The 24,936-nt window shown below is 43.4% G+C and overlaps 2 protein-coding genes across 6 annotated transcripts in view; both read left to right on the top strand.

The window, feature by feature from the left end:
• VEGFD (vascular endothelial growth factor D) overlaps positions 1-12,464 on the top strand; it is a 35,832-nt gene extending 23,368 nt beyond the window's left edge. The window contains exons 4-8 of the mRNA XM_040468297.1: positions 827-1,017; positions 4,386-4,534; positions 5,718-5,818; positions 10,988-11,183; positions 11,776-12,464. Of these exons, the coding sequence (XP_040324231.1) occupies positions 827-1,017; positions 4,386-4,534; positions 5,718-5,818; positions 10,988-11,183; positions 11,776-11,902 (764 nt within the window). The 3' untranslated portion in view covers positions 11,903-12,464. The remainder of the gene's footprint in view (positions 1-826; positions 1,018-4,385; positions 4,535-5,717; positions 5,819-10,987; positions 11,184-11,775) is intronic.
• Positions 12,465-18,378: 5,914 nt separating this feature from the next.
• PIGA (phosphatidylinositol glycan anchor biosynthesis class A) overlaps positions 18,379-24,936 on the top strand; it is a 13,237-nt gene continuing 6,679 nt past the window's right edge. Inside the window, exons 1-2 of one of the 5 annotated variants that reach the window (XM_040468211.1) lie at positions 18,379-18,457; positions 20,862-21,641. In XM_040468211.1, the coding sequence (XP_040324145.1) occupies positions 20,924-21,641 (718 nt within the window). In that variant the 5' untranslated portion in view covers positions 18,379-18,457; positions 20,862-20,923. Of the gene's footprint in view, positions 18,812-20,861; positions 23,227-24,936 lie in introns of those variants that run through there. The other 4 variants (XM_040468212.1, XM_040468214.1, XM_040468210.1 and 1 more) reach the window with 4 other exon arrangements.

The following is a 24,936-nucleotide window of genomic DNA, read 5'->3' as shown; positions in this document are numbered from 1 at the left end:
TTTTCGGGTGTGGAGTTTGGTGAGCTCTTTATAGATTTTGGATACTAGCCCTTTGTCCGATATGTCATTGGCAAATATCTTTTCCCATTCCATTGGTTGCCTTTTAGTTTTGTTGGTTATTTACTTTGCTGTGCAGAAGAGTCTAATTTTTAAAAATAAACTAGGAGAGAAAAAGCAAGTACTGTTTTACAGGGAAGTATGTAATCTTTTTATTCCCAGAGGCTTGTGTCTTTTTCTGGTTTCCTTCAAATTAGCTAGAATGGCCAGAAGATGACCTGGCTTATTTCAAAATGACCTGGCTCATTTCATTATTTTACATAAACACCGGCATGAGGCACTCGCAAATGAACGAAACCCTCGCTTGAGGAAAGATCAGTCCCACTTAAATTTCCATTCATGTGGTTTGCCAGGTTTGAATCCTCCTACAGCTACTTTAGCAGCCAACGGACACGCATCTCCTGATGGCGCTAGGACCCACCCGCACCTGACTTCAAGTGGAAGACATGCTGTCCAGCTGTGTCCCGAAATTGCTTAACAAATAACACTTACAGGTTATTTCTTCACGTGCTTCCATTTGCTTCCTTATTAGCCAGGTCTCCCAGGGGTACCTGGGGAGTTCCAATACCAGACATGGTGCTCTTTGCCCAAGAAGGTATTCAATCAGTGGGAAGGGACACAGATTGTGGTTTTAATTTTTCCGAAAACAGTCTTTGGTTAGAGGGCCGCCCCCCACCCACCCCCCCAAAGCGCAGACGCGAAAGTGACTGTGCTCGGTGGCACCCTGGCCCGCGCTGGCCTGCCGGCCCCAACGGCTTCCTCTCCGCAGTTATCGACGAGGAATGGCAGAGAACCCAGTGCAGCCCCAGAGAGACGTGCGTGGAGGTGGCCAGCGAGCTGGGGAGGAGCACCGACACGTTCTTCAAGCCCCCCTGTGTGAACGTGTTCCGGTGTGGGGGCTGCTGCAACGAGGAGAGCCGCGTCTGCATGAACACGAGCACCTCCTACATTTCCAAACAGGTAAGGGGACATCCGCCCGCAGCCCCCTCCGAAGCCCCGGGGGACAGGCGTGCCGCTGAGCCCGATGTCAATGGGCACCGTCTCATTTCATCCCTGAAACAAATCAAGAGGGTATCTTATTATAGATGAGGAGACTGAGGCTCAGAGAGCTGAGCCGTGGCCGAGCTGGGATTCAGATCCAGGTCTGTGGGACTCCAGAGCCCGAAGTCCCTCTGGCTTTAGAGCAGATTGCCTGGGTTCAAATCCCCACTCTTCCACTCAATAGTTGTGTGGCCTTAGGCAAGATATAGAACCAGTCTGTACATCTGCTTCCTCCCCTGTAGAGTGGGGGTTGGCTAAATACAAACCTCACCATGTAGCGCATGATGTCGTTCTAGCCTCTCTGATGCTCTGATGTCGAGAATCTGCACTGTCTTGTGGATTCATTGGGTTCTGTGCTGTGCAAGTGGAGTGACTGAGAAGAATTGGACGGGTGGGGCTGTGGGAAGGAGGAAGAGCTGGCGAGATGCCCTGAGCTGGCAAAAATGGGGAGCTGTTCTCACCCTTGGACTGAAGAGGCTAGGGGCTCGAGCCGTCTCAGGAACCCAGAGAGAACGGGGAGAAGAGGGCTGCGGGTCCGGTTGGAGGGGTGGGGGCAAAAAGTCGGGGGCAGAGGGTGGAGGATGCGAGGACCTATAGATGCAGCCGTGGAGGCCAGCGTCTCGAGACACCGAGCCCAGTGGGGAAGGAGAGAGGATGGCATCTTGGGAGGGGCAAATGGAGCGTATCTGGCACAAAAGATCTTTGAGAAGAATTCTCTCGTCCCCATGAAAGAAATAATTCTTCCCTCTCCATCTCCTCAAATCTCTTTCGCCCCGTAGATAAGTTTTTCTTTCTATCACTGCTGCTATATTGTTGTGAAATGTAATAGATGTGGCATCGAAGAGCAGTAATACTAAACTTAGGAAAACATGTTAAAAGGCTGTCAGTCCGACTACATTCCTTTTGGTTCTCCGTTGCAGATTCCTCGCACGTGTTGATATATTTATTTGTCACATTTGCCCATGCAAAATGTGTACATTTTGCTCATGATTGTGTACAGAGGTAGTATAATAAAATTACATATGTACACGAAAATATCCATGGTGGGTAATGTTTTTAATCGGATGGAAAGAATGGAATGCCGATTTGTTTGGTAATAAGTTAATTTATGCTTCATTTTGTTTCCCCTACCCCCTAAAATTGCCCACAAGCTGTAGAGTTTCTTTCTCTAAATTCTTTTAGAGAATCTTGGAACTTGTAAAAACTCTGACCTTTTACTATTTGACAATCGGCGGGGGGTAGTGGGAAATGACCACATTATTCCCTAAAAAATTCCTGAAAAATTTCGCAAGAAGTTGAAGTTTATGCAGAGTAAGCACTCTAAAAACTTTCTCTTAGTTAGACTCATAGAACTTCTATTACATATCAAAAGGTCAGAATAAACACAACTTTAATGGATTGTTTCCACTTAATAGAGAGTTGAGTACTTTATTTTGACTGCTGTACTCAACAAATGATTAGTTTTAAAGAATGTACTTAAGGGTAAGTGTACAGGAGTTTTTCTTGCCAAATATGCATTCTTGAACATTTGCACAGTGGTTTAAAAAAAACTACCTCTCACCCCAAAGTTATGGACTATTTGATGACCTACATCTTAGAAACAAAGTGAATAAATGAATGCTGTGTGTAGTAAAGACTACTTGGAATGGGGATTGAATAAACAGAACACTAAAGTCAAGTTCAATTTTGTCCATACACCATAGAGCCGCTCTAGAAACAAAGTAATTGTCATGTCTCTGAATTCTACTTGTCAAGATCCCACCTTGCTTCTTCTGAAATTTTGCTTCACAGAAATTTTGTTCCAAAAAGTTAATAAGGCATATTCTTAAGAGTATCACCTCTGGCTCTAGAGCAGATTGCCTGGGTTCAAATCCTCACTCTTCCAATCAAGTTGTGTGGCCTTAGGCAAGTTATAGAACCTCTCTGTACATCTGTTTCTTCACCTGTAGAGTTGGTGGTGGATAAATAAAAACCTACCATGTAATGTCGTTATAAGGGATAAATGAATTAACATAAAACAGGGCATATAGAAGCAGAATGAGGAACTCCTGGGTGGCTCAGTCGGTTAGGCATCTGACTTCGGCTCAGGTCATGATCTCACGGTTCGTGGGTTCGAGCCCCGTATCGGGCTCTGTGCTGATGGCTCAGAGCCTGGAGCCTGCTTCAGATTCTATGTCTCCCTCTCTCTGCCCCTTCCCTGCTCATGCTCTGTCTCTCTAAAAAATAAATAAACATTAAAAAAAAATTTTTTTTTAATTTAGAAACGGAATGATATTCATGTTACCTATAATTATTTGGTTGGGTGCGATGATCTTGTATCAGTCAGTTACTACTGTGTAGTGCTGCATAATAAACACCCTAAATTCTTACCCATGTATGTAAGATTCAGTTGGTTTAGAGTGGGCTCAGTTGGGCTTGACTCCAAGCTACAGATTGAGTGCAGGTCTGTCCCCCGGGTCTCTCGTCCCTTGGCCCAGCACGCCTGCCAGATCATGCCCTTCTCATGGCTACGGTGTCCGCAGGAGAAAACAAGCCCACAAAGCACACACAGTTCAAGTTTGCCGTTGTGTCATGTCTGCTAACATCCTGTTTGCCAAAGCAAGTCACATAGCCAAGTCCAAAGTCAAGGAACAGGAAACTATATTCCTTCAATGGAGATGGTATGAGAAGGGATAAGTAAATAGTCTCAAACAATAATCTGTTTGCCACGGTCTCAAAGAAACTTCATAGCTAGAATTTCACTTAGTCCTTATAATTTACACTCAAATGAAAACAGGAGGAAGGCCCAACAGTGCCATTTTCAGGGATACCAGTGACACTAAGTGTTAAGAGATTTGGTCTTAAATATTTGGTAAAGTTGCATAAGCCCCCAGTCTCCTGACTCCCAGGCCAGTATCCTTTCCATCATGCCAGCCTTTATCCTCATTAGTTCGATTCTTTTAAAACAATTTTTTAAATGTTTATTTCTTTTTGAGAGAGAGAGACCGAGTGTGAATGGGGGAGGGGCAGAGAGAGGGGGAAACACAGAATCCAAAGCAGGCTCCAGGCTCTGAGCTGTCAGCAAAGGGCCCGACGCAGGGCTCGAACCCACGAACTGCAAGACCATAACCTGAGCCAAAGTCGGACACTCAACCGACTGGGCCAGTTAGGCACCCCTCATTAGTTCTTTTCTTAATGGATGGCTTTCCTAAAGTGAGTGCCATAAGGACAAAGGCAAAAATGCAGACTGTAGAGATTATTATCATCTAAAAATATGTATGTGTTACGGTTCTCTTTCTCTCCTCTAGCTCTTTCAGATATCAGTTCCTTTGACTTCAGTACCTGAATTAGTGCCTGTTAAAGTTGCCAACCATACAGGTTGTAAATGTCTGCCAACGGCTCCCCGCCATCCATACTCCATTATCAGAAGATCCATCCAGGTCCCTGAAGAAGATCAGTAAGCATTTCTTGTATTCAGTTACGCTTGTTCTTGCCTTTGCTAAAGCTGTGTGTGGAGAATACTTCATTAATTATACAGTCATCGCTTTCAAGTTCATCATCTTTAAGCTTCTAATCCAGATCTCCTGGTAATAACTGTTTGGCAAATAATGTTTTTTATTAGGTGTCAGATGTATATTGTAGAGGGACCAAGAACTCGGTGGCTAGGAACTCACCACGTCTACTTGCAGAGACACCTTTGTTCTTAATGTGCATAGTCCGGTGCAGCCGTAACACTCTACACCCGTCTCCAATTTGGCACACGTTCCCTTCGTCCAGAACAAGTGTTACATGAAACTCATTCTGGCTCTTTATACTTCCAAGCCCCCAAACTGGGGAGGGAAAACAGTTCCCCAAGTCCCCCGGGGAGCGGCAAAACTATCCGCACCTGAGTTTGGTGATTTTTCTGAACTTCCTCTTAAGATTACCAAATGGAAAATTCTTATTTTAAATTAAAATGGCTTAAAATTAATTTGACTTTGACATTTCTTCAGAGCACTCTGTGGTTCTTTGTGAGACAAATCATGACACCCTGAAGTGTCCTGAAATCAAAGGTACGAATCATTGATTTGGGAAAAAGATTTTCATATAGAGAAACACAAGGGCAAATTACAAACACTGAATGAAAGCATTAACTGGGTGAGAGACTTAGATCTGGCAAAAGCAAGCAGTAAAGGTATTGGGTGGCTGGCAAGTGGAGTGAGCTGGTGCTTATGTTCGTCATTACCGAGCCAAGAAGACACCTGTACCTCTCTCACGGGGACAGAGGCTCCTATAAAAGGAACGGGGATCTCCAGCTTGTTCCTGCCGGCCCGGCCAGTGTTCTCTCCATTTTAAAGGCTCTGTTAGGACAATGTTTACTTTTGCTAAATAGGCTCTGTTGACAGCTAATTTGCACAGTTTTAACAGCAATCTTCTTAAAAAGATGCTAACTGTCCAAAATTACAGTTTCATTTCCAAATAGAACATTTGTGATTACAGAATTACTACCTAATACCATGCAGTTCATAAATATGAATTAAGCTCCTTAAAAGTCGTAATGCTCCTCCACTCAGAAATTTATTCAGCATTAAAGAAGATGTTCCAAAGGTATGATTGCCCTTGAAAGCTTTTAAATCTGGTTTCTCGTTCTCTTCTCCTAGCTGTTCCCATTCCAAGAAACTCTGTCCTATTGACATGCTATGGGACAGCAACAAATGTAAATGTGTTTTACGGGAGGAGAATCCACTCGTTGGAATGGAAGGTAATGATAACAGTAAGGAAATACTAGTAGTAATCATAAAAATAACAACTGCAATTAACTCAATAGATACTGAGTGCTTACTATGACTAGGCAATGTTGTAAGCCTTTTATACGTACCTATTAACTCATTCAATCCCCAAAGCAAGCCTCTAATGTACTATTATTATCATCCCTTTTTTTTAACAATCACAATGGGAACACACCAAGAAGTCTAGTTATTTTCTCCAGATCGCATAGCTAAGAGCGAAAGAAGCAGAGACCTGTGAGCTCTCCTTATATAGTAAGTCTACCAATGCATAGCTCTGCTTTTTAATCTTAAAGAAAAGCCCAGTGATTAGAGCATCCAATGACGTTGGATTTGAAAGGCAGTGGTAGCCTTTCATGCAAACCACTTTAGAGCTAAACACTAGTTGACCACATTTTACTAACTTATTTGTATGGAAGTCTCACAGGAACAGAAAGTAAGTTTAGACTGGTTGGTTTCTTTCAACTGTGCCATGTGAAGACATGCCAATTATTTGAGAAAAAAATGGGACATAGGAGAAAACTTTTTCTGGAACGAGGGCAAGGTAAAAGCAAACCATGGCTAGCTATTGGGCTAAGAGGAGTGGGGAGCCGAATGTTGTCTTCGCTGCTCAGAACTCATAATGCTGTGATTTTGGGTGATGATCGTTTGGCTGAAAATGAATGCACTGTTAAAATTTATTTCCCAGAGAACATGACACTATTCCACTGAAAAAGATCACAAGGAGTCATGCACTTTGAACCTTGCTTGTTTTAAACTCTGATCTACAAGCAAGACTTTGTAAGGACTAAGCTCTATGGAGTACTGTCCTAGAAAACAGGGCTGCCTCTGTGGGTGGCAGGTTTTCCCCATGATTGATGTATATTCTAGCAGAGGACGTCTGGTTAGGATGTAAATAGCATTCAAGACCTGGGCACACTCTTGTTGTTAGTAAATTATACTGAACCTTAAATCTCTGTCTCCAGAACAGGACTGTTCAATGGGATTATAGTGAGAGTCATATGTAACTTACATTTTGTAGTACTCACATTAAGAAGGTCAAAAGAGGGGCGCCTGGGTGGCTCAGTCGGTTGTGTCCGACTTCAGCTCAGGTCATGATCTCACAGTTTGTGGGTTCAAGCCCTGCATCGGGCTCTGTGCTAACAGCTCAGAGCCTGGAGCCTGCTTCGGATTCTGTGTCTCCCTCTCTCTCTGCCCCTCCTCTCTCTCTCTCTCTCTCTCTCTCTCTCTCTCTCTCTCTCAAAAAGTAATAAACATTTAAAAATTTTTTAAAAAGTCAAAAGAAACAAGTACAATTAATTTTTATATATTTCATTTAATCCAACATATCAAAATAGTACCATTTTAACATGCAATCCATATACAATTTATTAATGGGATATCCTGGGGATACCACAGCTGGTGCACATGTGCACGGAGGGGTGAAGAGTGGGAGGAAGGAGAGAAGTGCTCTGAGCAGGGTAAACCCGAGTGCTGAGGACTGAAAGTGAGATAAGGTAGCATGCCAGGGTACTAGAGAAAGTTCAGCATGGTGGGAACATAATGGGAAGGGGTTGGGTACATGTGAGAAAGGAAGCTGGAGAGGTTCACAGGGAACCTTGGGCAGCTGGTCCCAGACACTGGACATGGTGCTAAGGGCAAAGGGAAACCACTCAGCTGGTTCAAGCAGGACAGTGACAGCACCAATTAGAATTTTAACACAATCCACCAGTGACAGGGTAGAGGAGGAGGTGTTGGCCCAGGGCAGGAAAGGAGGCAGGGGACCTCGGGGGACGTTGCAGCAGTGATGGAAGTGAGAGGCATGGGGTAGCTAGATCACGGTCACTTCTCCAGTGGCCCCATCAAACTGAGGACATATACGGAGCGTACTGTTCCCTACGCACCTTTTTCACACATGCCGCTGTTAAGCCAACTGCCTTTTCTACAATGACAGCTCTTCCCTGAGTGAGCACATTTGGGGTAGTGAATCCAAGACCAATCTAATTTCATCTCGTTGGATTCAGATCATTGCTTTAAACTGTGCAAACAAACAATACTGAAGAAGAAAAAAAAAATTGAGGAGTCCTGATTCTATATTTTAAATTCCTCAAGACAGCCACAACTTCAAGAATTGGGGGGAAAAAAACCCATGAGCTTACTGCTGGATGAATGAAGCAAGGCTGAGAGCAGAGCTCATGGTATCCCACCATCACCCTCCCTAAGACTGAAATCACTATAGCATACGTCAGGGTATCACCCTTAGCTAGTTGCTGCTTTGCTCAGGTCTCCTACACCCGGTCTCTGTTACTTTTCTTTTTCTTTTTTTTTTTTTTAACTAATCTCTACACCAAAGTGGGGCTCGAACTCATGACCCTGAGATCAAGAGTCGTATGCTCTACCTACCTGAGCCAGCAAGGCGCCCCAGTCTCTGTTACTTTTAATTAATGGCTATAAGGATTGAGGCCAGCCTCTGCCAACTACCTTGGTGAAGTTCAGCATCAAACACCCAGTGGACTGTGTTTCCTTAAACCACCTAAGAAGGGCATTGGTTCTACCTGAAGTGGCCTCATTGAATCTCTACCGCCACCTAGTGATTCATGCAAGTCTTTTAAGAGCTACTTGACTGTTCTTCAGCAATGTATTCATTTTGTTTTGTTTTTAGTTTTTAGTTTAATTTCAATATGGTTAACATACACTGTTATAGAAGTTTCAGGTGCACCATATAGTGATTCAACAATTCCATACATCACCTGGTGCTCATTACAACACGTGCACTCCTTCATCCCCATCACCTATTTAACCCACCACCCTCTTTCACCTCCAGTAACGATCAGTTTGTTCTCTATAGGTAAGAGTCTATTTCTTGGTATGTCTCTCTCCCTCTTTGTTTCCCTTTGCTTGTTTTGTTTCTTAAATTCTACATATGAGTGAAATCATATGGTATTTGTCTTTCTCTGACTGACTTATTTCACTTAGCATTATGCTCTCTAACTCCATCCCTGTCATGGCAAATGGCAAGGTTTCATTCTTCTTTATGGCTGAATAATATTCCACTATGTGTGTGTGTGTGTGTGTGTGTGTGTGTGTGTGTGTGTGTGTGTATATGTATGTATGTATAGATATGTATATATCTATATATATATACACACACACACACACATATATACATATGTGTGTGTGTATCTGTGTGTATGTATGTATATGTATCTTCTTTGTTCATCAATCAATGGACACATCTTCTTTGTTCATCAATCAATGGACAATTCTGGGCTTCAAGTTATATTACAAAGCTGTAGTCATCAAAACAGTATGGTACGGGCATAAAAATAGACACATAGATCAATGGAACAGAATAGAAAACCCACAAATGAATCCACAGTTATATGGTGAATTAGTCTTTGACAAATCAGGAAAGAATATCCAATGGGAATAATATATTCTCCTCTTTCCCGAAAGTGGCATATGCCTTATTGGCATATGGCTTACAAAGCTCACTTTTTTCCTCTTTATGCAATTCCAAGAATCTCCCCAGATTTAGCCTTCCAACACCCTTTCCACACAGGTGGAATATCATCAAATATCAATCACAGAGCCGTTAAAACTAGAAGATTAGACAACATGAGATTGCCATTTTGGTATATTGTCAGTAGTCAGATATTGACAAAAACATACGGTTTAACCCAATGTCTTGGAACGATGGATGGGATCCTTCAGAGTCTTCATACAGCAGCCTGTTTCGGACCCTTTTATTATACCAAATGCACTCAGCGTTTATCAAGTGCTCATTTCATGTCAGAATGATGAGATCTGGTTCCCATAACCTTCAGCATTTTTTAATTCGTGGAGGAAATAGACACATGTAAGCAATGCAAGAAAGGACAGGATGAAAATATGCACAGGGTAAGGGCACTTAGCTAAAATTGTAGAAGTTGGGAAAGATATCTGGGAGGAAAGATAACTGGCAGGGAGAAGGGCAAGGCCAAAAGCATGGGGCTTAGAGACCCTGGCATATCAGGGGAATAAAAGGTAGTATAATTTGGTATGGGTAGAACATAAGATATTTATGAGAGGGGGGAGTGGGAGAGCGAGAGAGAAGAGTCTGGAAGGTTCTAGTTCAGAAGGTCTAGTTCATGGAGGGTCTCATACGTCTTGGTGGGAAAATACTCTTTTATTGTAAGAGAGGGGAACCTCTTAAGGAACTTAAAGCTGTAGAATGACGTGATTAGATTTGCATTTGATAATATTGTGGAAAATGGATTGAAGGAATAAAACGTGTGATGGCAAGATCTGTGACGGCCATCTACACACAAAAGTATAAGGCACTGATTGAATTGAGGTGGTGGCAGTGATGATGGGAATGATAGAACAAACTTAGGGCGACAGAACTGGGTGGACAAAGTGATAAGACCCAAAATGGCAGGTGAGTCCGGAGTGATGGCCCCATTCTCTAAAGGAGGCAAATTGGGAGAGAAGCAGGTTTGGGGAAGAAACTAGACATGTACTTGCCTCCAAAACCTTCAAGAATGCTAAAGTGTCATAGTCAAGTTCTTCCAAAGTTTCTGTCTCATCCATTTTCTGCACTGAATTTCAACTTGATGATCAGAACTGCACACGGAGTAGTAGTTATCCAATTGTCGTGTACGCTTTCTAGAAGAAATAGCTGTCAACTAAGTGTGTCAAAAACTTCTGAGACCCTCCTCTCAGCTGAACGCGTTCTGTGGAATCAAAGTTTATCATCACTGTTGTATCTTTTATAACAGCGTTGTGATCTGTGGTGAGGAAATACATCACTGTTTCTATCCAGTCTGGAAGGCCTGAGGTATATTTCTGTATTTCTATACTGCTGATACTTCTGTTCCTCTCTCCTTTTACTCTTCATCTAAAAACTAGGAAGTCACCAACCTAAAGTTCTCTTTAAAAAAATCTTAGTTAAAAAAATAACATCTTTATCCCAAATTTAAGAGAACACATGAATTCAGTATTGGTATCGTGAAGTCAGAGGTGAATCTCCTTCACCCTGTGAAAAGGTTAGGGGCAAAAATCTACAGGAATGGAGACTAGGAGAATCCAAGTTATTTTAGAATAATGTGAGGTATACAACCAACGTTGACGCCACATTATCCGTGCTACAGCCATTCAACCAACACTTTTCTGTTTCCACTTAGAGCGCTCTCATCTCCAGGAACTCGCTGTCTGTGGGCCACACATGAAGTTTGATGAAGATCGTTGTGAGTGTGTGTGTAAAACCCCGTGTCCCAGAGATCTCATCCAGCACCCAGAAAACTGCAGCTGCATTGAGTGCAGAGAAAGCCTGGAGAGCTGCTGCCAGAAGCACAAGATATTTCACCCAGACACCTGCAGGTGAAAGGCATTTCACTTTCACCTTCATTTCATTCGTTGACATTTACTGTAAATGCCATTTCCATTTGGCGAGATTCCTTCCAAAAGCATGTTTTGCCAATTCTCAGCTCCCCCCCTTTTTTGATAGTAAAGCAGAGGTTTGGCAACTAAGGAATAAGTGAGAGTATATAGAGTGATGATTGATTTGTGAAAACAGGAAAATCCTGCCTGTTATTGTTGGCTTACGGATCTTAAGCAAAGACTTAATTGATGAGATTTGAACAATTATTTGGGGGGTAGATTTCAGATCTGCAGACTCTTGGGTTCATTCTCTCAATATACGTCCACATATGTCGGTTTGTTTTCTCATCGAGGAAGGGGATGGCGCTGGATTTATATAGCAAGAAAGTCATCGATAAAGGACACTTACCGGCTGCCGTCTGGGCTCTCAGATTTTGTATCCGTGCGGAATACCCGTTCAGGATTTTATATTGACATTTTACATACATATCTGGAAAATTTACTTTGAAAACTTAATCAAATCAGAACAGAGTTATTCCTTTGGATTTAGTCCTTGATTCTGAATTCTCATGTTTATTTTCTTTTGCAACAGCTGTGAGGACAGATGTCCCTTTCACACCAGAACATGTGCAAATGGAAAACCAGCATGTGCAAAGCATTGCCGCTTTCCAAAGGAGAAAAGGGCTGCCCATGGGCTCCACAGTCAAGAAAACCCTTGACTCCGCTTTTTCCCAAGGTCTCCATCCCTGACATTTTAAATGGCACGCTGCTTTGCCAAGTTGCTGTCACTGTGGTTTTTTTCTGATACCACAGTGTATTTTATTTTATCTGATACCACAGTGTATCCAGACCACCCTTCCATTGCACACCAGCTGGGATTTCCTGGTTCACTGACAGATATCTTCCACCTGAAGATATCCCTGCACTGCAAGGAATGGAAAGGAGGGAACCTGTGTAACCTTTGTTTTGGTTTTGTTTTTTGGTTTTTGGGTTTTTTTGTTTTTGTTTTTTTTTGTGAATGAGAAAGGTTTGATCATCATACAGTCACAGGTGCCGTATTGATTACTCCATGCTGATGAGGCAATTTTATAGTCTCCAAGTCCTCCACTAATGCAAACTCTCTTGTGAATTATTCTGACTCTTTATTATGCAGATTTTGATTTGTAGGATCAGCACTGATTTTCTGATTACTGTCCAGTAGTTTCGAGTTTACTGAACTACTGTCTGTTGTTTCATATTTAAGTGTATTTAAAGAAAATAAACACCATTATTCAAGCTATAGAATTTTGTGTTATTTAATATGGTCCCGCTCTAAATTTTATGCTGAAGGAAAAAATATGGGTTTTTTTAATGTATTTTTTTTAGGTTTACTTGTTTATTTTGAGAGAAAGGGAGAGAGGGAGGGCGAGACTGAGAGAAAGCGTGTGCACGAGTGGGAGAGAGGAAGAAAGAGGGAGACAGAATCCCAAGCAGGCTCCACGCTGTCAGTGTGGAGCCTGACATGGGACTCGAGCTCACGAACCGTGAGATCATGACCTGAGCCAAAACCAAGAGTCGGATGCTTAACCAACTGAATCACCCAGGCACCCCAAAAATATGTTTCAAAGAGACAAAGGAATTTAGAAGGCGGTGTGGGGAGGGACATGGACACAACAAAACTTGGTGGCACTTTGGGGCGGCCCAGGGAGTAACTCTCAGAAAGTTTAAGATTCTAAAGGAGGTTAAGCAAATGTAACCCAAGAATCAGCTTGAAATCTGTCTTTCCTTTGAGATTCAATGTAAAAGTAACTTGACCTGTGTCTCATGATGGAGGAGAGCCCACCGATAGCCCTTGACATCTTTGAGAGCGTGTGTCTTCTGCCCACCTCCAGCTGTGCACTCCTTCTCTGGTCGTGCACATCCCACTTCTCTTGGCCAAGGGGTTCTTCTCTCGGTCCCACGGCCACCCAGGAAGGGGGCACAAGCCCTTTCCCTTGCTTTTTCTCTAAAACACTCCCACAAATACTCTTTTGATAGTGTAGACTTTACTGAAAGTTTGATAAAATGGAGGGAATTATATAGCATTAATAGAATTAAGGCAGCATGAGGAGTAATACGTTTTTAGCAAATTGCAAAGTTAATGAACAGAATTAAGTTATTTAGCAAATAACTTAGAAATGGATGCCCTCTCCAGCATCTTGAAGAAATAGATAGATACACAATCTATTACAACACTTACTAAAGACTTTTGTAAATAGTTGTGTTCGTGTGTACATCTCCATTTCGGTGACCTCCTTACCATTAGAAATTGTCCTGATCAAATTTGTGTGACCAGAGTTTCTCAGGCCAGACCACATGGAGCTATACAATAACAAGGAGGAAGGTTAGCGGTAAACACAGCAAAATGGTTTTGTTTCTCCTGATGCCACGTGTAGAATTGCTGGATCCTGACCCAAGCCCCTGTCCTTCCTCTCTTGGTTCCTAAGCAGTTCTTGAATTCTCCTCTCCTTCACCCAAGTCCTCTGTGGCCTGTGGCTCTGGGCCCCTGCTCCTTTCCTGGCTTTAGCTCTCAGTCCCTGACCTGGGGACACTGCTGATCTGGACCTGGCCTGGGACCAGTCCCTATCGTGCTGCCGTTATCATTGCTGTCATGTACTGGCGTTGGCCCAGTCATTCCTCTCCTGTCACTATTCCTCTTACCCCCACTTTATGACCTTGATGCCAAAGGGCCTTCTTTCTTCTGGTTTCGCTGTTTGATTCCCAGCCTACTGAAAGGGCTTGCACATAGTGCATTAGCATTCAACTCTGAGCTTTGTTCCTTCATTCAGTTCCTGCCATGTTGTCCTCCTCTGTAGTTCTTGGTCAAATTCCCTTGAGAACGGGTAGCAGACAGCCCAAGGGACACCACACAAAGGAGTCACTTTGCTCATCTCATTATGAGGCTGAGCAGCCTCATGGAGCCTCAGTTTCCCCACCTGCCAAATGTGGGTGACCATCTCCTCTCCTTGCTCTCAGAGTTGCTAACTTCACTTGAATTACCGTAAGTGAAAACTATTTGAAAAATACAAAGTAATTTACAAATTAAAGGGATCATCCTGAAAGAAGCGAGACGGTGAGCACAGTTTTTAGCTTATACTGGGTTCCTGGATCTTCCCTAAAGCCAACTCAAACCATGTTTTCCTTAGTGGCTCTGGCTTCCTAACTGCCATTGAGATGGAGATATCATAGACAGTTCTGGGCTAGGGCAATGCATTTGCCGTCTGCCTTTGTACTTCTAACCCTCCGTAAGGACCAAGAGGTTTGCACTTGGATCCCTGAGGCTGTGTCTGACCTGGGCTGGAGCTGGCCCTCAGTGTGGAGGTGGGATAGCTGGCCTAAGGCCTTATTAGAATGTACTGTTCACTGCACAGAAGCATTTATCATAGTAATAGCTTTGGAATGTGGGCTGAAAATTCTCACCTTGTTGCAAAACAAAAATATGTGAGAAGTCCCAAGAGATTAAAGCAAATACAGCAAGTGCCAGTGATGCATGCTGTCCCTGATTATTTAAGCCACCAGGCTGGAGAATGTATTAATATGGCAGTACAGATCACAAAGCTGTGACTAAAGGAGGCAGTGGTGGGAGCCCCATTAGCACTGGAAACAGATTCGACAGCATAATGGTCAGAGTTGGATGAGATTAAAATACTGAGATGCTTGATAAAGGAGATGATGCAAAGCATCCATTGTAAGGCTTTTTTTTTTTTTTTAAGTGAACTCTACCCCCAATGTGGGGCTCAAATTCATGACTCCGAGATCAAGAGTCACACTCCCTACTGACTGAGCCAGCCAGGGACCCCTATTTTAAGGTTTTTAAGGAAAGTAATTTGGTGAAAATTGTGACCTTCATGGATTTGGTCATTTGGTCAATGAAGAGCTGGACTTTGTCTAATCCACCCATAATCCTCAGTGTGAAACAATGCCTTGCATTTAGTAGGTACCTAACAAACAGTACTCTAATAAATAAATAAAGAAGCAGTATTGCATTGATTTTGTGACCAGTGAATGGGAACTCCTCTGCTGCTGGAAGCCCAAGACGAAATTTCACTCTCCAGGGCCTCTCTTCAGGTGGCCCTTCATCATTTAGTATCTTGCCTGAGCTTCTTTGCAGCATAGCCATTGGCGATCAAGAGGAAGGTTTCCAATAGGACTTCCCTCAGAGCATTTTAAGTTTATTTATTTATTTAGAGAGAGGCAGACAGTGTGAGTAGGGGAGGGGCAGAGAGAGAGAGAGGGAGAGAGAGAATCCCAAGAAGGCTCCGCACTGTCAGTGCACAGCTCGATGCGGGGCTCGAACTCATGAAACCGTGAGATTATGACCTGAGCTGAAACTTGCAAAGAACTGGATTTCAAGGGAAGGCGATACCCACATTTATTTTATACCTTCTCCATTTATAGATCATTTTATACTACAGCTGGTACTGATTGCCCTCATATTTTACTAAGTGTAATCAATACACTGCATGTAAGTATTCTACTCTAACTTTAGTAATTTCTAAGAAAATTCTCTAAAGGTATATCTTGATTCCATACATTTAGGCAGAATACCATAATTAGAATTATTCTCAGATTTATAGCTTAGCCCTGATGCTACAACTTTCTTTTGACTTTTAGAAGATAGCCTTAAATTTACACTGGCTATAAACGGAGTCTCATACCCACATGAGATTGTGAGCCATGTGCAGAATTATGATTTATTTGCCTTTAATGCTCAGTGCCTAGGTCAGAGACTGGGATGTGATGAATGAATTTCAATGTTTTCAGACTGCCAGAACCCATACACCTGCTCATTGGAACAGCCTGCAAGTTTTCTCAACCCTCTCCCCCTCCAACAGAGACTCAGCACCAGTGTGCCTTTATTAGCTATTTATAAAGGTCAGCCTATGCTACAGTATTTAAAACACAAAGAACCTTTCAAGAAAGGTGGATTGCTTGTCACTCTTGGCAAAAAGTGTGTAAAAGCTACAAAGGATTAAAAATAACTTTTAAAACATAGGGACTATGTTTAATGTTCCTTGTATTCTCCACAAAGCTTCTACAGCACAGGAACTCAGTAAATGGTGATAATGGTAGAAAACACTGTTTTGAAAAGGATCACAAGTCATTTGAAGGAATAGTGGCATCAGGATCTTAGAATTTCGAATGTGCATTGTGATTAGAACTATGGCATTGGCAAACCAGGGGCTCAACACATGGGCTTAACGCTCATTGATACTTTCCAGTTTCTCTACCCACTCCCTTTGTCTTAAAACCTATTGCAAAAATGAACAGGAGTCCAAAGCAATGTTGTACCATCCTTGAACTTTCATCATCGTCTTTATTCTCTGATGCTTCAATATCAACCCAGTGCAGGGTATCTATTCCTACTTGAGTTAAACAGCATTAGCTCATTAAAGTTAACTCATTAGTAACACTTCAGATCCTACAACCAAAATGCTCTTTGAATGATATCATCGCACTGTAATATTTATATGGTACACTCCATAAAATATTTTCAATACATTTTATTGGGTATAAGTGTTCGTACTGGGACTGCACCGGTATTGGCTAAAGAAATCCATTAATACAATTAAGACTTAGTCACTGTCTATTACTAGGAACAAGCCTTGCCTCAGCTTACTATCTGGCCAAGAAGGCAGACATTTAACAAGCAAACGCAATCATTTTCAGAATGAGTCCGTGTGAGATCCAAACAACACCCGCCTTCCAGGATCAGGTGAAGGAGGAAGGGGGCTGTCAGTCAGGCAAACAACTTGAATATCACCTGATAACTACCAGACCAGCATAAGGCCAAAATACTATCAAACACAAAAGAGGGAGGACTGAGTTCCCTCTGTAGGCCTGGGGAGGGCATCAGAAAGGAGCTGAAATCTTCAGAAGATGAATAGGTTTTCTACAAGCTTAAAAGGGGCGCTAGAGATAGTGCTCAGGAAGGCAACTGTTCTGGAAAGTGTATGCATGGTGGAGCTGGGGGAACTCCAGGCACTAAATGGAAGGGGAAGATGGCCATCAGACCATTTCCACCGATTCATGAGCCTCCTGGCCAAGCACCACCATGGACAGTAAAACCAGTTTGAGTGGGAGTTGATATTGTACGTCAGACCTCAATTTTTTTTTCCTCCACAGTGTAAGGTTGCCAGATAAAATACAAGATAGCCAGTTAAGTTTGAATTCCTGATAAACAACGAGTGATTTTTTAGTCAAGTCCCCAGTATGTGGGACATACTTGTTTAAAATTTACCTGAGGGGCGCCTGGGTGACTCAGTCGGTTGGGCGTCGGACATTGGCTCAGGTCATGATCTCCCTGTTTGCGAGTTTGAGCCCCGCTTCCGGCTCTGTGCTGACAGCTCGGAGCCTGGGGCCTGCTTCGGATTGTGTCTCCCTCTCTCTCTGCCCCTGCCCTACTCATGCTCTGTGTCTCTCTGTCTCTCAATAATAAATAAATGTTAAAAAGAAAATAAAAAATAAAATAAAATTTACCTGAAATTCAAATTTTTATAAAGTTTGATTTTTTTTTTTTTACTCTTTATCTGTGTATTTTTATTTGCTACATCAGGCAACCCTAGCAGGGTGGTTAAGAACAAACACGGTTCTGCTGCGGCACAGATAACCAGAAACCCAAGGCCAGCGTGACCCCAGCCTTTGGTAGCCTTCTCGCCCAAAAGTCTCTCCCATCCGAAGTCGCTGAGAACCGGCTTCCAGAAAAGAGACGCTGTAACCAGGCAACCAAGACGCGAACCCACCAGACCTTTTGCACAATTTGGGCTTAGAAGTCCAGTGCATCCTGGGAGTGAGTTTCCGAAGTTCAGCTTCGCTTCCAAAGGCCACCAGACTACAACTCCCAGCAGCCCTAAAGGCTCGCTGCGAGTCACGCTGGGATTTCTGACTTTACCCCGAGGAAGGCTCTTGATAGGTTGCTTGTGTAAGAAGAGACCAGGGCCGGTTTCTAGAGATCTGCGACACTAAGACTTCATATGAAAGATTAAACCAGAGATTACTACTTTCTGTGCAGAGAAAACAAGTTACTCTGAACATCGCGAAAACATGTGCTTACGCGCACTGACGTTCCACAGCGCGCTGAAGGGTGGGCGCTGAGCGGCGCTCCCGCACGTGACGCCAGCGCATCTTTGCGATTGGCTGCCTCGGGGGCGCGGCGCTCGGGCGCGGACGCCTCGGATTGGTGTTTCGGGACAGCGAGGTGGGACTCTGGCTGCAGCCGCGGGAGGTCCGGACACTGGCGGCCATGGGACTCGCCGGTAAGTGCGCGTCTGACCCTGCGCCAGCACTCTCGGCCGCTTCCGGATGGGACGGGGCTGCACTCGTGGGAGTGTGGCCGGCGATGGAAGGGGCGAAGCCGACGCGGCTTTGAAGCTCGGAAGTCGGAGTCGAGTGGAGCTGAGGGTGCGCTGGGGTGGCCGCGCTGAAGCCGGTTCCGCCGAGATTGAGGCGGGCGGGGTGAAGGACTCCGGACCCCCAGCCTCAGACTCCTGCCCGCCGTCTGGCCATCTTCCTCCCTTTGGGCCTGGCGGAACCCTCCTTGACTCCAGCGGGGCTGCTGATTGAGCGGGGTCGTCCCTTCCTTGGCCCTGGCGCTCCCCGGTGACCTCTCAGTGAGTGAAGTCGGGGTATTGCCAGGGGGGTGGGTGTGGAAGCCCCGTCCTCCGGACCCAAGCCCCCTCGGGGTCTCCCTAAGGCTCCTCGGGAACCTCTGCGGCTGTCTGCCCAGACACTCGTTGGCCATGAATGGTTGCAGATTTTATGGCCATCTCGCATTTGTCACTTAAGTGGCTGGGTGGAGACCGTGGGCAAATCGCTCAACTTATTTGGCTTCTCGTTTGTAGAGTAAGGGAGGTATTCCTAGATCTCCTAGCCTCTCTTCGGCTTTAAAATCTAAGAATCTGTGATTGTGCCATTTGTTGAGCTTCTATGCCAGAAAGATGTTAGGCGTGATAACCCGATGGAAGTAGGCAGACTCCTCACAGGACGTTAGCAGGTTCATGAGAAAACTTTTAAGATTATTTCATTTGGTCCTTCACTCCCTTTTTTTTTTTTTGTATTTTAATCACTCATCTTTTTAAATTGAATACAACTGGAAATTCAGGTGTGGGTGACGAACCACAGTAAGAAAATGTTACTGAAACCACTTAAAAGTACAAAACTGACGACTCCCCAAATTTGGTAGTCTTGAATCTTAATTAGTAAGTTCAGGTCAAGAAACACTGAGTATTTCTGAGAATATACGTAAAACATAGATGAATTTGTTAGCAAGAAGAATTAAGACTTTGCACAGGCAGTTGATTTGCATTTCCTGAGTTTGCAGGTGAAATCAGAAACTCAGACCTTTGGAATGGCTTTCCCTTGTACCACTGAGTTTCTGGAGGTGTGGAAATCTCCATTGTAAATCTGAGGAAGATTTTCACTAGCTTTCCACAACACTCTTTAGCTTTAAAAGTAAGAATATGTAATAGTACCGAATACTGAGCATTTTGCGCTGATGAGGATCTAAGGGACCCCTGAAGTAAATATTTCCTACTTAAGGTTTAGAAAATGGCCCCAGATCCAACCCACCTCTAACTGAGCCTTTATCTCGAGACTCCAAACCAGAGAGAGGGACGCTCATGGAAGAAAGGCTTACATAACTGAAAGAAAGTTTAAGAAAATGAAAGGAGCCCTTTAACACCAGCCTTGAATACGGAAGGGGAAAACGTAGGTGGATGTCTGTAACATGTGCTGTAGGTGATATTGAAAAAACTACCGTCAAAAGGACAGTTCTAGTTCCAGGTATATTTTAGTATAAACCACAGAGTGAATCGCAGAATTGTATGAGGTTTGTTGAATCAGTGGCTAAGGTCTAGAGCAGGATCGGCAAACTTTCTGTAAAGAGCCATATGTTTAATTATTGAAATGCACTGGTTTGTTAGCATAGCACATCCTTATATACTGTGATGTAACATACTTTTATTTATCTGTTTATTTTGAGAGCCAGAGCATAAGTGAGGGCAGGGGGGCCAGAGAGAGAGGAGAGAGAGAATCTGAAGCAGGCTCCACATGGTCAGCACAAGAGCCCGACACGGGGCTCGACCCCGCCAACCGTGAGGTCATGACCTGAGCCGAAATCTAGAGTTGGATGCGTCACTGACTGTGCCACCCGGGTGCCCCGAAACTTACTTTTTTAAAATTATGTGTAGGAGTTTTTTTTTTTTAATTTTTTAAAATGTTTATTTGTTTTGGGGGGGGGGACAGAGCATGAGTGGGGGAGGGGCAGAGAAATTGGGAGACACAGAATGTGAAGCAGGCTCCAGGCTCCGAGCTGTCAGCACAGAGCCCGACGCGGGACTTGAACCCACGAACCATGACATCGTGACCTAAGCCGAAGTTGGACGCTTAACTAACTGAGCCACCCAGGTGGCCCCGTGTAGGAGTTTTTTTAACGCAAAATTAAAATATAAGGACATTGCAAAATCTAGTTTTGTTGTATGGCACGTAGTAAATGCTAAGCAAGTAAATGTCAGATGAGTAATTTCATTATATGCTTTTGTTTTATTTCTAGGGGGAAAGCTGGCAAATTTACATTAGCATAAAACAGTGTTTATATCTGGATTTGGAAAATGTAATATATTTTGTCTTTGAGCTGAGATCTTGTTTTACTCTCTCTTTCAGGTACTAGACGACACAGATCTTAACTGAGCTGCTCTAAGGACTAATGCCTAAACCATCTCAGCATGGCTTGTAGAGGAGGAGGTGGGCCTGGCCAGTTTCCCTCAGCTGTGCTCTCCCGTGTCAGCCCTGGAAGTCTGTCGACATGTAGGACCCATACCCATAATATATGCATGGTGTCGGACTTTTTCTATCCCAATATGGGAGGCGTGGAAAGCCACATTTACCAGCTCTCTCAGTGTCTGATTGAAAGAGGGCACAAAGTTATAATTGTCACCCATGCTTATGGAAATCGAAAAGGCATCCGTTACCTCACTAATGGCCTCAAAGTCTATTACTTGCCTCTGAAAGTCATGTACAACCAATCTACGGCCACGACCCTCTTTCACAGTCTGCCATTGCTCAGGTACATATTTGTTCGGGAGAGAGTCACGATAATACATTCACATAGTTCTTTTTCTGCCATGGCCCATGATGCCCTCTTCCACGCCAAGACCATGGGGCTCCAGACAGTCTTCACGGACCACTCCCTTTTTGGATTTGCTGATGTCAGCTCGGTGCTTACAAACAAGCTTCTAACTGTGTCTCTTTGTGACACAAACCACATAATTTGTGTCTCTTATACTAGTAAGGAAAACACTGTGCTAAGAGCAGCACTGAATCCTGAAATAGTGTCCGTCATTCCTAATGCTGTAGATCCTACTGACTTCACTCCAGACCCATTTAGAAGGCATGATAGTATAATAACTGTTGTTGTTGTCAGCAGACTTGTTTACAGAAAAGGTAATGAAATGATAGCTACAATTGCACTGCACAGACTTTTGTTTCTTGTAGAAAGCTGTTGAATACTTGTATGTAATGATTGTTTGGCTTTTCGTTTTGTTTTATGGGCTCATAACCACTTCTGGATTAAATATAGCAAAGGAAGGTGTAATACTGTTTGATACATCCCTCCAGATTTTTTGAAATGGTGGTGAATGCCACCCCCCACCTTTGATGTTTTAATAGTTACTTAAAAACAGTAATCTGATGTTGTTGAGTAGGTCAGGTCTTTTTAAGGTTAAACGGCCCTGTGTGTGTGGTAAGAGGTGAGAAGCAAAGCCACCACATAGCCCTTTCTTTCTGATTGCAAAAATAATGCCTTTTCACTGCAGATATTTTGAAAACTAAGAAAAGCACAGAGGTGGAAAGTAAAATCAGCTGTAACTGTACTATTCAGGGATGACCTTTAGGAATATTTCAATTTCTAGCTTTCCTGGCTATTATGCATCTCCTCAAAGTCAGCTTGTTCTGAACATTGCCGTTTTATAGCTTATTTCATTTAATTGTAGATAAGGTGTTAATAATCTGGGGGCAGGTAAGTGGTGAAGGCAGGGGGATTAGACATCCTGGAGCCTGATCCTCCCCGAATCCCACTGTGTGATTGAGGACAAGCTGCTTAACCTCTCTGAGTCTCAGTTTTTTCATTTGTACGGTTTGGGCAACACCAGGAATCTTGTGAGGGTTCAGTGATGGTTCCTGTAAAGTACTTAGGCCAGTTTGTATTTGATAAGTGTCTGCCATTATCAAGGAGGATTTTTTTTTTTAGTGCCTCTGCAGCACTTAATGGACACCGCAATAGCATTTGTAGAGCCTCGTTTACTAAAAGCCTGAAACGGTCTGGTTATTCAGAACCTAAGTGGTCTTCTGGATGGTATTTGAAAAACCTGTCCAGTAATCAAAATCATCACTTAAAGTAGGGAATTATTGAAAAAAAATAATCCATACCCTCCCTTAAGTATTTGAATTTAACTCAGAATGTTATTAACACACACTGCGTTGCCAGTAAGTAGTTGGATGTGGGCCTCCAGGCGTAAGAGTACTGGTCCGCTGGTTGGAGCTGTGCCATCTTTCTCGCACGGCCACCTTCCAAAAGCGTCATTATTTGTAGTTGCCGATTTGGGCTTCTTTAAGTGGGGTGAGAACTTAAAGGTGTACGAAATCGTGTACTTCGAGATTTTTGACTTGTTCTTGATTTGACACAGTGGTTTAGGATATCCCCTAATCGGACAAGAGCTTTCTGGTATAACTTTTCCTTTATTGAATTTTTCATACCGTTCAGCTTAGTCTCATAGGAACTTAACTGTGTCAGTTGATGTGCCATTTACGTAAATTACCCAGCGTTCCCAAAGTTCCCGCATTACCAAGCGTAGCTGGCATCAGACGTACGTGGACCAGTGCAGCTGGTTCTCAGCACGCAGCTCAGCGGTGGGGTCGGAAGTGTACCAGTGTGCCCAGGAGTGGCCTACGGTGCAGACGCGGGCCTTGCTCAGTATGCTTTACATTTGGAAGGGAGCCCTGGTTGGTCCAGCAGTCCACTTAAGTGGAGGTTGGTGAGGAAACTGTTGAGCTGCGTTTTCTGGGGTGAAGGCATGCTCTCTCGGTGTGCTTCCTTTCTTTAATCAAGAAGATGTGAATGGACCCGCAGTCTCTCTTGGAAACCCCTCTGGGGATACTGGTGATGTGTTGCAACTTAGAAAACGCGCCTAGGCTATGTTTTAGTCACATAGCTAAAAGAGCGGTGAACTAGCTAGCCGAGAATGAGTGTGGTGCATGCATGGTCGAGGATCAGAGCAAAATGAAATCTTGGTACAAACTAAAGCTGTTACCTTTACGTCACTAACGATGATATTCGAGCCCGCTGAGCTAACTACCAGCGACAGAGGGAAGGCACGGCCTGTCCTATTCTCAATTCAGTCATTTAACAAGTATTTAGCGAACCCGCTCCATACGCCAGGCACTGTACAAAAAGTAACATTCTCGGAAGGAACAGCCACATCTCTAGCCCAAAAGTGAGTAGTTGTGTTTATGGTCCGTTAATTATCAACTAGTTAATTTCCTTAGGAGGTTTTCCTTTGGACCAATTCTCAAAGGCCCACTGCAGTGTATTGAGTGAGAGAGGAGAAATCCCACTTCTTACTCCTGAGCTTCCCTGGCTGCCTTCTTCCCTTTCGTCAGAGCCTGTTGTGCTCAGTCAGGGTCTCCCAGTGCTCCTGCGTGTGTGCAGGCACGCCCCCCTTCTTGCTGCGGTGGTGATGACAACTTCCATTTATATTGTGGAGTTGATAAAGCCTGTACATGGTACAGTACCTCACTTGACCCTCTCAACAACTGTAGGGTAGATGTTATCTGCATGCAACAAACTGAGTCTCAGAGAGGGTAAGTAACTCACTCAGGTCATACAGTATCAGAGATGACAAACAAGAGTCCAGCTCTTGAACTAAGGTCTCCTGTTCTCTCACCTCTGGCCCAGAGTCTAGGTGTAGATTCAGAAGTTTCTTTAACATATGTTAGACTGAGCTTTAGAAGCCATTTGTATCATGATTTTTCTTTGTCCGTTTTGTGTGACTATGGCAATTGCAAGTCCTTTTGTATGTTCCATTGTGTTAGATTCTTCTCAGAGGCAGGAGAATATTTTATTGTTTGGGAAAACCCTTTCATTCCTAGAATAATAATATAGATCATTGATAGTATTAATCACTTCCATTCCTTATAAGGTAGTTGTCAGGATTCCATGACCTCGCACCCTTCAAGGGCATTGCCTAATGCAGTAACCGCTCAGTAAATGTTGTTATCAGCAGTTATAATTAGTACGCTATGTGTATTGCACTTTTCATTAGAAGGCTGGGTTCTTAACCTTCGTAATAGAAGGGAGAAGGAAAGGTAAGAAAGAAAATGAAAGAACTATAGGACACTAAATGGTAAAAGTCATTAAGCCACCTTCTAGTTTATGTAGAAATCCAATGGATCGATTTGGTAATTGTTTGGAAACACAGATAGCTAAGATTTTAATGAGAAGCCTTCATAGTTCAGAAAAGTCGCAGTGAATTTATGTTTGCTAATGCAATCATATTTTGAAAATAGCGGAGTTTACTTAAGTCCTACTTTGAATTGTTTAATAAAAATGACGCCATATATATAATTTCTCCCACCATCTTTTTTTATAATTGATCTGCCTGTATCTGGGAAGGACTGAGAAGAAGTGCAATTCTTGTGTGTGTGTGTGTGTGTGTGTGTGTGTGTGTGTGTGTGTGTGTGT

This window comes from Herpailurus yagouaroundi, unplaced genomic scaffold, assembly GCF_014898765.1.
Source record: "Herpailurus yagouaroundi ecotype Mexico unplaced genomic scaffold, PumYag 67690, whole genome shotgun sequence".
NCBI lineage: Eukaryota > Metazoa > Chordata > Mammalia > Carnivora > Felidae > Herpailurus > Herpailurus yagouaroundi.
This window is presented reverse-complemented; position numbering and strand designations above follow the sequence as displayed.